This window comes from Sceloporus occidentalis, unplaced genomic scaffold, assembly GCF_023333645.1.
Source record: "Sceloporus occidentalis isolate IW3139 unplaced genomic scaffold, rSceOcc1.0.p SCAF_15, whole genome shotgun sequence".
Taxonomy (NCBI): Eukaryota; Metazoa; Chordata; class Lepidosauria; order Squamata; family Phrynosomatidae; genus Sceloporus; species Sceloporus occidentalis.
In genome coordinates, this window is record NW_028316995.1 from 7,463,530 (window position 1) to 7,475,956 (window position 12,427).

Sequence of the window (12,427 nt, forward strand, 5' to 3'; positions counted from 1 at the left end):
ACACCATAATCACTTTTTTATACACAAGCCACATTTCCTTAGCTTCTCTTCAAGTTTACATGAAATAATTTATAGAAATCTGCCAGTCATTGAAAACAGAACCAAGTAGGAAATCTTATTAGTGGTTAAAATCAGATGTATTCAATCCGAAACGTGTACATTTTCCATGCAATTTCTGGGAATTGTTGTCCTGAATACACATGCTGATTGCTCCAGCCTGAGCTGGTAAGGTCACAGATGGGATAGCACGCAGTTGCATGTGGCTGCCTCTAGGTGGCGCTGTTCCGTAAGTCATGGCAGGCTAATTATAAAGTTGGCGTGCTGTGATTGCAGGGAGGGACACAAGGCGTATACATATGCATGTGTGCTCCTAGCTGTCATCTGTGCATGGCAAAGGGGGGAGAAGTGCTGAATGGTGCTAGCTGGAGGAGTAGGAGGAGGCAGCTAGAGGAGTAGGCTGTGATCAGTGTTGCCGGCTATCTCCAGGGCTCTGGCTGTCTACTGTCAGCTGGGCTTTCTTCTCTCCCATACCCTTTGCATCAGCTGTGGATGAAGGACTGAGGACAAACCCCCATTTCACTATCTGGGAGGTGGACACTCTATTGCCCTCGCACCCCGACACTGGGGACTGTTGGATTGTCTTCTCCTGTGCTTTTAATTTCTTGCATTCTGCTATTGGAAGTATAAATGTGTGGACATGGCTGGGGCACAGCCAGGGGTTCATGCTCTGCAGCTCAAACGTGTCTGCGTCTCTGAAAACATGAAGAAAGGCTCAAAGTGCATGAAATGGGATGATGTGAGTAGCTCTCCTGTCACCCCCTGATGCTTGATCTGCCCTATGTGTCGTAACCATGCTGCATTGAGAGATGGTACAATGTGTGACTGTGTTGGTGACATTGTCACAATGCATTAACCCCTTTCTGCATGCACCGATCCACTTAACCCAGACCATGCATGCATTTGGGATGACATGCTGTGACCTGTGCGTGGCTGCACTATTTGCCCCCAGGGGCTACTGAGATTGTGATCGGGGCTTGTGTGAGTGTAGGACGTGACTCTGGGGTAGGATCGACCAGGGAAGAATGAATGGAGCTCTTTGGACAACAGCTGGTGTGACAAAGTGCTCAGGATGTCTTAAAGTGTGGCCACCAATCTTTTATGCTTGATTTGGGGCTAATGCTTTGGGGACATGAAGCCATTTCAGACTGATCCCGGCTGACCTCCCCTTGGTATTACCCCTTGGTATTACCCCCTGTAATATGCACTAGTTAGGTGTTAATAGATGTTAATGGCATCTATGTAGTGAGTTTAACCATTAGAGTGCTGGTGCTCACAAATGGTTAATGCGAGTGCTTGCATTTTAATTGCAACCCTTTTGTTGTTCCAACACGATGACTCAAAGCAGGATATAAATACTACTCCAGAACAGTGTAAGATTTCTTCATCCCACACTGAATAAGGCTTCATGTCACACAGAACCAATGGCATCTGCGAGTGGGTGCCTGAAGAGCTCCTTCCTTCTGGTTTAAAGACCATGGAATGAAGTAGTGAGACTTTTAAATACCCCGGGCTAGATCCGGATGGAAGAAATGGCTATTGCCAGCCCCAGATGTCTCCCGATTATTGCCCTACAGGAGACCTAGAGGGGAGCTTTATAGATGCAGTGACAGCTGGCAGCTCCCATGCTTCAGCTAAATGAAGCCATTAACCTATGTTCTAATACACAAAGGGATTTAACAAAGTGCAAGAAGGAAGTTTATTTTAAAGGAGGAGAAATGTTAGAACAAGAGGTCATAGTCTAAAACTAGTGGGTCAGAGGCTTAGAGGTAACTTGAGAAAGTTTTAATTTTCTGAGATGGTGGTAGATAAGTAGAACATCTTCCCAGCAGAAGTGGTATCAGCTTTACAACGAGGGAATTTAAACATGCATGGGATAGACATAAAGCAATCGTGAACCTAAGACAAGACCCAGGACTAGATGGGCTAAATGGCTCTTATTCGCAATCAAATTCTATGCTTTGATCTGATGGCGTGGAGAGTCCGGAACAGGTGGTTGCTGTAGACCCCCGACAGGTAGCCTGATTCTGAGCCCATGCTGGGTAGACTGTAGAATTCCAGCTGCCGATTTGTTCTCACAATACATTCCACAATCCTTAGTTTGCAGGTATTTTACTAAATCAAGATCATTAATTTTAGAGATCTATTTATTTGAAATGATTATCTTTATTCCCACTTTACGCTGAGCACAAGTTACTTTATGCTAATGTAGCGAATAGGTAAATATTGACATTGTAACAGTTACATGTTTCCATCTCTTATCGCTTTGGGTGATAGCGTGTGCTGACGTTGGGCAGTAAAACACTACAGAAAATCTGAATACTAGCAGCCGTGAAAGACTTTTCTATACAATACAGGTCTGCATGGAAGTGCAACTAATTTTTCCTTTTAAAAATATATTAGAACAAACAAGTGCATGCATGAATGTCTGAAATAATATTGGAAAGTAAGAGCGTACGTGGTAATTGTATTGTAAAATATATATGTGTATCGTATACGTACATACGTAAAATACAGCAAGCTGTAATACTGATATAATGTCATTTAGTAACAGTCTATAAACACCGTGTCTGTTTCAAATTATATTAACCCCTTAAGGACAATGGGTGGTCCCGAAACCCATTGAAAACAATGCATTTTGAGCCTGTACATGTACGGGCTTTGTCATTAAGGGGTTAAATTAGGAAAACCCATAGCTCCATCTGGTAACACCTTTTCATGGTGTCTCGGTACCACTGGTACTTTGGGTGGGCTTCAGTTTGGAAAAATAAAATAATAGATTTAGAGGCTAGTAAACTGGTACATGGTTAATGCTAAACTACAATACCCATCACCCTCAGCCATCAATATTCTTAATATGATAAGCATTCCTTAAAAATTATGGTCAACTGATTGCATAGTAGCTTAGAGCTGGTGCTACATTGCTTGATAGATTGTCCTCTTCTGGCAGAATACAGTACGCTATGCTGAACTACAGTACTCATAACTCTCAGCCATCAATGGTCTGAATATGATGAACGTTCCCCAAATTATGGTCAACTGATTGCATATGAGCTTAGAGCTGGTGCTACATTGCCTGATGCAAAGCATGTTTTCTGTCCCCTTCTAGTGTAAAAACAGTAAGCAATGCTGCATTGCAATACCCATCACTCTCAGCCAAATGATGTAAGTGTGGCAGATGGCTGGATGTAAGGGGATCCATGCTTTTTTGCTCACATAGCTTGTGCCTGAGCATATCCGGCCAGTAACTACACACTGCAGCACCTGATCTGTCACTGGAGCAGCAGATTGGGTGGGCAATATTGGCCAGCAGCCCACCCGGCATTTCCCGGTGTGCCAGATGACCACTGGCTGCACACCCCTGTAAAATAAATGCATTTAAATAATAAATGCACCTAATGTCAACACACTCAGAGCCACTTGCCATGTTACAGATGTTATCAGTCATCGGCAGCATGTATTACCTTAGTGGCTGAATGGGACGAGCATAACGTTATCCTGAATCTAAGACGAGGTCTGAAAACCTACACTGGGGACTCGATTGGCCGAATTGGTTTTATGTGCAGTCAGATTCTGTGTTTTTACTGTTTTGGGCTAATAATTGTGTTTTTTAAGCAATATGATAAATGTATAAACTTTTAAGACACAGCCAACATCACTTTAGAAGCGTTAAGATGAATGGGAAACTAGAATAAAAATATAAAAAAATATATTATCAATTACAGATATAAAGGCTTCCGATGGTTCAACGATTTTAACTGAAGAGGAAGTATTTATCTCAATTGCATGTTTTAAGCATTTGCGTCTACATCTAGCTGTGATACCAGTACAGCGAGCAACTTCAGACTATCACTCCTTAAAGGAACAGTAAATGGTTTTGCGCATGTAGAAAAAAATCTGTGTAAGCTCTGCATACCAGAGAATAACAGAAACACACACAAAATGAAAACATATATTTGAAGTATTAGGGGTACCATCCCGATCATAATAGATTACTCATACCCTAGAGGGTGGTAGATGAACGGAAAAATGTTTCTAGGAATGCATGGAACATTAAGGCTGCTGTTCCGCCTAGGGTACCCTATAAAATGTCACTAGATAACTGCTGCAAATGTAATTATTTCCCCCCACAACCCCAGTCCCATAAAAACAGCATTACAATGTAAATGAACTTTCCAGTATTTCTTAGAAATGCCCTGTATGTTACATTGCTTGCAGGAGCGTTGTAAAAAAAACAACAACAAAAAAACAAACATAAGCACAAGCAGAGCTCGTGATGTCACAAATGGGCGGGCTAAGCATATTTAAGTGTTCCCGTAGGAAATTATTTGCACAGCAAATGACGAAAAAACAACATTGTCTTTTAAAACAATTTAGTGCATACAAGCAGGGACTATAATCAATAATTTAAGTAGTTAGTAATGTTTAAAAGAAGAGTAAGTGGGACAGCATCTTTAATGTATATATACCCACTTACTCACATAAGGTAAGCACGTATAATATGAATATATAATATATAAAACATATATTAAATGTCTCCTAGACACAAGGGAATGCTTCACCAAGATACCAGGGATAGTTCATTTTATGACTGGAGTCAAGCATTTTTTAGGACACCAGCTCATAGGTTAAATGCTTACAAGTTTTCTGTTACTGGGAAAACAGACCAGTGGCCCACTGGGAATTTTCCCTATGTGCCCTACAGCCAGTCCGAGCTAGGAGCTTTTTAGTCTTGCCAGCTGGCATTTTTTTAAATGACTTATTTGGATTAGAGTACATTTGATTTGTAATTTTAACATTTTAACAGAAAAAAATAACATAAAAAAAAAAACGTCTAGCCGGTCAACAAATATGTTCTTATATTAGATTTGCTGCATGTGCTTCTGTAACCATAGAAACATAAACAATTAAAGGGCCGTTTAGTGCAATAATTGGTAATAAATATACAGGATTAATCTGTGTTACTTTGCCATAACTTGGTCACTGTGACTTTAAGTAGTTCCACGAGTCCATGGAAATGTGATTAAAGGCTGGTGAGTCTGGCACTGGTGGTTGGAAAATTGGTGGAAATTTTTGTATTTAAAAATATTTCATGTAAAGAGTAAGTAAAGTGTCTGCTCGGGTTAAATGCGAGAGTTTACACTATGGAAGTGTACAATGGCAAGGAATAGGTTGCAAGGAACAGCGATTTGTGTGAATGACCAATGCCAGAGGGTGCTGTACTATCTAATATTACATTTGTAATACTACAGTATTCACAAACAAGAATCAGTCATGTTTCCATTGATTACCCTTGGGGTGAGGTGTTACATATGGAACAATCAGCAGAACAATATCACTGGTGGCTTCTGAATAGTTAACTTGTTGGCCAAAGTCAGGCCCAGGCTGCCCATCTGGCACACCGGGCAAATGCCCAGTGGGCAACAGGCCGAAAGTGTCCTATACTCACCTGATCTGCTGGAATTGCTCAGCTGCACACTATGTTAGCATAGAAATGTAAAGCATTACTGAGTATATTGAGCTCTCGGCCACATTAAATCATCAGACGGCCGCCAGCCTTAAAGTGCTAGGGCTGCCTTGTCATAGTCAGTCCTGCCCTGGCCCAGTTTAATAAATATTGGCCTACAGTATGCTGCTTTTTATGTAGACCTGTTTAGCGGAGATGGTAGTGAAGCTGAATTTTTTGAGGCATTTAGAATAGTTTTTTTTTTAGGACAGGTTCTTTCCATCTATGAATTCGGGTAGACAGATTGGAGGCACATATGTATGTCCAGTATATCCAGGACGTATACATACATGCTGATTAGACTATATGACTGAGTACATTTTATCACTCCACATCAGAATTATTCTTTATACATACATATCCCCAATATCTGTTCAAAGCAGTCTCATGGATCCTGTTGGCAGAAGAGACAAGGAGTTTTAGAAGTGCAGTTCATGTTGAAAAATAGGGTATTCCATGTTATTATTCCGTGTTTGCCTCCTGGCAATGATTAATGATCAGGCTTTTGACAGAGACTGACCTTGTGTTTGTACAAATTTAGTCTGCTCAGAGGGAATGTTCCTGGTCAATAAGATGCTTTATCAAAAATCATGGCGCTCACTTCCTTCTCTGTAAGTCTTTCAATTGGACATGACAGGATCGCATCAAGAGCAGAATCGTTATTAATACGGTTTCAACAGACCTCTCCACAAATAAATGATATTTCCTAAACTGGATATCTGATTTTTTTTCTACCTATCGTCTGTGATTTCAACTCAAGGATATTGATTCTTAAAACCGATTACTCCTAGAAAAACCAATTTTTTTGTTTTTTACCAGAAATGTAAAGGACACGCTGTCCGGCACACCAAGCTAATGTCGAGCAACCTCACAAATCTAGAAGAATATATTCGAATACTAACTACAAATACTAAAACACTGTAGATGTAGAATGTGGTTGTCTAGTCTTCTCACTGCTATACTTTAAAGGTGGTGGATGTAAAAGTGTACTATGTGGCCATGCGTACCCAGAAGGTGGCTTCAAGCCCGTAATTATCAGCCGTTAGCCGTACTGTAGTGCTGTGAGTGTTTCGTTTCCTCTTTTTTCAATATCGTAAAAATACCAATGGTTTTGGGGGGATTTACATTGACATATATCCTAAAGGACACATTAGTGCTCTTTTCTAATGATACTATTCAACTTCCATGACCTTAAAGTAAACCTGATCATTTAAGAATGTTTTATTTAATTGTCAAGGATAGTCTATTCACTAAAGTGAATATGTGAGTTGGCGGAAACTGCTAGTTCACGATTTACAACTCTCATGTGACCTTACAAAAATTAATTCTCCATTTGCATCCATTTAAATGCGGGACAGTTGATTTGATGCAAGTTGGAAAAAGAAAGCAACATGAACTCTCATGAACCCACAAGTTGCTTGCAAGTTGCAAATGTCAGCTGTAATTGTCTTTTACCTCTCATATTTGACCTTGCATCCTGAGGATTCACCCTGAAAAATCATTGTAATAAACAAAATAATCATTAAAAAAGAGGAGGGGGCTCCTATACCCTGTGTTAACCATGTGTAGTGGAGTGGGGGGATATTAAATAAAACTCACAGGGGGTATGGAACCAACCTATACCCACATCCTGTGCTCAAATAAATGAAACCTCAACCACTGCCCATTGGCATGGTGGTCAAGGTGCGATTAACCTTTTGGAGAAGCATGGAGCCCAAAATCAAAGGCTCTGTGTATAAGGGTAGTTTATTATAGTTGCCCCTCGCTATATTATCCTGGGCAAGGGATGGTATTCTGTGCCTCCAATAGGTTTATTTCATACACTTTAACCTCATCCCATCCCAGTGAGCACATGGCGGGGCAAGGGGGGTGGATAGGTATCTTCTTCTCCAATATAAACAGACAAATGACTCTTATAGTCACTTACACTGTAGGTCCTATGCAAGAACAGATAGTACAGCTTGTATGTAGCCTCAAGAGGACGATTATAAAGACTTACACTTGTCATAATGTTCAACAGGTGCTCGTGAAAGACTATTTTTTCCTTATGAGTCTGGGTTATGTCATGTGGGAAGACACAAGATGTAAGCCAGTGCGTATAAATTAGAAATTTGCAGAAAATGGGTTACTGCAAATTGTTCCAGCAAACCATGAAAAATTTTCATTTTAAGAATGATCATTTCAGGGTTCTCTATAATATGGCAGTTCTATAATTCTATGTGAAGGAACCCTTCTGTCTTTTAATAGGGTTCTAGCAATGCCTTAACTTGGGATCTTGGCATATGGAGTGAGAACTCGTTCACCTCACTGATGTTACATCCACTTCCAGAACAGAATGAAAGAACAAGGTGGTATAGGAGCATTGTAGCCAGGCTTTTTCAAGTGTGCCCTTCACCATAGCGCACCTGAGACAGCTGCCCTATTTGCCTTGTGGATGTTACAGTCCTGGATTCCAAAGTTGGTCAAACTACCATCACAGGCAGTTAGCCTGTAAACATATTAAGATGGGAACCTCACTTTTTCATGATAAGACTAAGTGAGAAAGCTAAAAGAATGAGTAGTAGTGCAGATGTATGTAACATATATAAGGGATGTAAGCATACCGTGAAATTATTCTGGGGGAATGGTTTTTTGAAGGCGCAAGGCAGGCTATATGTAGAGACAGAGCTACCCCCAGACAGCCTTTAGAGAGTGGGACAGAGAAAGAAGAAACTAACCCAGAGACCCAGTGAAGTAGGGCTTCATCCAGAGACTCTGGGTCCAGCCCAGAGAGTTCCAAGTATGTGGAAATGCTAACCACAGTTCCTCTACATTTTTGCTTGTTACATATCTAGGTGAGAAACTGCTTAAACTGCAACCTTTGCCAGGTTGTCCATAAAAGGAACTGTTGTGTTAAAAAAATCATAGAGCATAGCGGTCTAGATAAGGAAAAGCGATCCGTCTAAAAATACTCCTTATGTACGTCTCTATTGAAATAGAAAAGGTGAATGTAAGACAGCTCAGTATGTTACAGGATCAAAATTTCACATTTCCCACAACTGGTCTATATAAAATGCAGTTCTCCCTTTAAGGACTGAAACAATTTTCTCTTCATAGTCCGTTTCATGTAGTCCAAAAGGCTGAACAAATATTCCTTTTAACTCACAATTGTCACTTTTTATTTTTGTGTTTTATAATATGCATGTTTGTGCAGTGTTTCACTGAACAAAAGTGCAGATTCAGTACTCCAATTTCTATGTAAGCTTTTTATAACTGGATTTAATTTGAGTCAAATTAAGCTTTTTATATGTAAAGACATGTCGAATATGACCTTATTTACAGTTTCCTTGGAAACCGAAGAGCTTTAAAGCTTTTGTACAATCTGTTTAGAAGAGATATGGATTTTTTAAACTGTAGTTATAAATTCTGTAAAGTATATAAGAGCACATTGCTTCCATCATTTACTGAACCATTCTGCCCTTATGTTGGTTTATACACCCTTTATTCTGATTTATTTCAGTTATTTTGTACTATTCCACTTGGCAGAAGGGGTAAGTTCCCATGTTAACATTACCCTCATGGGTTTATAGCTTCATTCAGTGTTGCTACTAATGTCTCTTGTGCTAAAACACAACTAACTAGGTTGTTAGCTGAAAATCGTTCCTGGTCTTTGCTTATCCCACACACAACCATTGTGTCATTACCATTGTGGAGTGGACTAGCGCAGTCTAGAAGGAGGAAGAAGACATCATATCCTGGAACTATTGGTCACTGACTAAGGTGGCCTTGGTCACCTTGAGAACATGTCATAGGTTACATTTTCTTTTGCCTCCAGCTAAATATTGTGACTGAAAAGTGGTGTAGTGTTGCATCTGGAAAATGGTGGAGTAGTTGAGTCCTGGAGAAAATCATGTTATTGTAATGTTTCATGAAACAAGATTTATAAGTCACACAGGGCTGTTTACTGAGTCCCTTGGAATCTTCGCAAAACAAGATCTATCTTATGAGATGATCAACTAGATGCACACCGTGATGCTATTACAAATGGTCCAGCCAACCAGAACAGATGAAAAGATCCCCATTATTGATTTTGGTAATTAAAAAGCAGTGAGAAAGTGCTGGTGATTGGTTTAATGTCCATTGTTTGCCAACCTGAGAAAGCAGCTTGTACCTTCTGAAGTACGTGCTGCTTCTCCAAAATTTTTTATTAAAATATTTCCAATTGAACTATATCGTAAAATACAGTATGCACTGCGACACAGCAGAGAATCAAAAGCATAATCAGGAATACATTATGAGTACTGCGATGCAGGACAGTGAAATTATCAGATTAGTAGGAAGCCCAGAAAAAATACGATAGCAGTGGTTTAGGTTTACATACAGACATGGTGCATATGGCTTAACACATTGGCAGCAAACTTGGGGAAACAGGGTGGTATTGTGACTGGAGTGGGTGAGTGGTGTAGGATTGGACGAGGTGGAGATAAATACGGGGGTTGTGGAGAGTGGGTCAGGAGGGGATTGGGACTAGTCCTCCTCCTTTAGACTGCCCATAAAAGAGTAGTCCTCAGTAGGCTGTGAATGAACCTGTGGCAGTCACGGACTGTAACCTGCTCCCTCCTCAACACCAGGCGGTTGCTTGAAGAAAATAAGGTGTCCTTTGAACAGCACTTTAGATACCAAGCATTGACAATTGCGCCCTCCATGTGTGCTCGAGTGGTAGAACAGGTACTTTCTCTGAGCACAAAGCTTCTGCAAACAGGGCCGGCCAGAACAAGTGAAGGGCTGTTTCCACCTCCACAATGCACTGTGGGCAGTGTCTATATCTGCACAGCCGTCTGGCATGCATACATCCATACAAATGGCTTTATGCCTGTTTGTCAGCCTGCTTGATGCAAAATTTGCCCAAACGGTCATGGGTGGGTGCCCTGACATGCTCTCAACATTGTCCTTGGCTCTGATGAACTTGTGAATCACGCATGGTGACCACAGATCTGGTTTAACACCCTCCAATTCTTCAAAATTCCAAGTGCCACTGAAAATAACTGTTTCATTCTGGTATAATGAGGATGTGCCTTTGTGAAACACTATTACTTAAGAAAATACTTTAGTCTTGTTTAGAAGAGAATGTTACAGTCAGAAGCACTCTTTTCTTGGTAGCAAGGTATTAAGGTATTAGTGTCATCCATCTGATCTCTTTATGATATAGATGATAAGTGGAACAGTAAGCAACAATGTCCATCTGCGCAGAAGTCGTCCCTTTAGTACACTATGAATATCATTTGACGTGTTATGGGCCAGTGGAACAGCTGGTCTCATTTTGGAAGCAGAAATAATTTCAGTGTTACCACTAACATGTTTTCTGAGTGTTTATTTAGTTTTTAATAAACCCAAAATTGAATTATAATTATTTTAATTATGTTTCTCATGTTTGCTAAACACAGGATTCCACACTCGTCTATCCGATTTTCCTTAAAATGGATCCTAATGGATTTTTCCTATATTGGACAGATCAAAACAAGGTAAAAAAAAAAAAGTTTCTTAAATTCCATGTGTGATTATAGTACATGTAAGTGTAAAAAATGTATGTGTTCTTAAAGAAATGTATGGGCAAAAAATAATTTTCTTTTGTATTAAAAGTGATAAATGGCTACCTTAACTGAGAACACTTATGACAAGTGTTTAATACAGGGTACCAGTGATTGTAATGCAATGCAGTTAGTGATGTACTCTGGCCTAGGTCTGGGGCAAGCAGAAGCTCCTGTGTTACATTAGTGGGGCAGATCATCTTACTGGGCGACTAGGCCCCTCTGGTGGATTGCTGCTCAGTGGGTTTGTTTGGGGAGATCACAAATGAACCTGGTTCCTAGAAGTAGTACTATTCTTGGACCTTCTGGAGGGGAGCATCATACTCTGATGTTATCTGCCTATGCTAAACACAGAGGAGACATGGGGCTAAGATGAAGATATCATCAGGTAGGACATGGAGGGTGCCTGGAGACCTACAGGGCTGGACTAGCAATAATATAGCAGCCCTGGCACTTTAAGGCCAGCAGCCGTCTGATGACATAAGTGAGGCTGACAGCTGGATATGCGCGGCCGCACACTGCTGCACCTGGTCTGCCACTGGAGTGGCAGAACGGGTGAATGTTTGGCTCTGTGGGTCAGTGGCCCACCGGACATTTGGGCCTGGAGGCCTAGCACAGAGCCCTACATAAATACACCGCTGCTTACAGTATACATAGGTGTCCTCTGTTAAAGGAGCCATCTGGTTCTTTGTCCAACAGTCCATTGAATAGTCTTTTTATTTTTCATGTTCATGGGACATCAGAAATTTTCAGTCCTGATTTAACCTTGATATTTGTTTGAGTTTTGTGTTTTGTTCTTTCATAGCGATTATTTATCCTTTTGTACATTTGGTTTCATTATCTTGTGCACCTTTGAGCTGCTTCTCTTGTTTGGAACTGTTGTTATGGTGAATAGCTCTTTGCCACAAATTTGTGAGTAGGAAGGAACCGTGTAAGTACCGTATTTGCTCGATTATAAGACGAGGTTTTTTTCAGAGCAAATGCTCTGAAAAATACCCCTCGTCTTCTAATCGGGGTCGTCTTCTAATCAGACCTCAAATAGAGTCTGATTAGGAGACTAAGATCCAGATCCCCCGCACCGCTGCAGGGGACCTGGATCCTCCTGTCTCACCCCCCCCCCCATCATACACACACTTACCGGTGCTTCCTGCTGTATTGCCGGGGCAGCGGGTTGACGTCTACGCGATCCGCGTAGACAACGTCCGCTGCAGCCGGAAGGAGGTGTGGCTAGCAGCGGGGGTTGTCTGCGTCCGTCGCGCAAACCTTCCCCGACTGTCAGAGATCAGAGTTCCCCGCA

At 41.0% G+C, this 12,427-nt stretch overlaps 1 protein-coding gene across 1 annotated transcript in view; it reads left to right on the forward strand.

The window, feature by feature from the left end:
* The first annotated feature begins 697 nt into the window (after positions 1–697).
* LOC149303207 (1-phosphatidylinositol 4,5-bisphosphate phosphodiesterase beta-1-like) overlaps positions 698–12,427 on the forward strand; it is a 253,652-nt gene continuing 241,922 nt past the window's right edge. Inside the window, exons 1-2 of the mRNA XM_089481675.1 lie at positions 698–796; positions 10,987–11,064. Coding sequence (XP_089337801.1) covers positions 698–796; positions 10,987–11,064 — 177 coding nt within the window. The remainder of the gene's footprint in view (positions 797–10,986; positions 11,065–12,427) is intronic.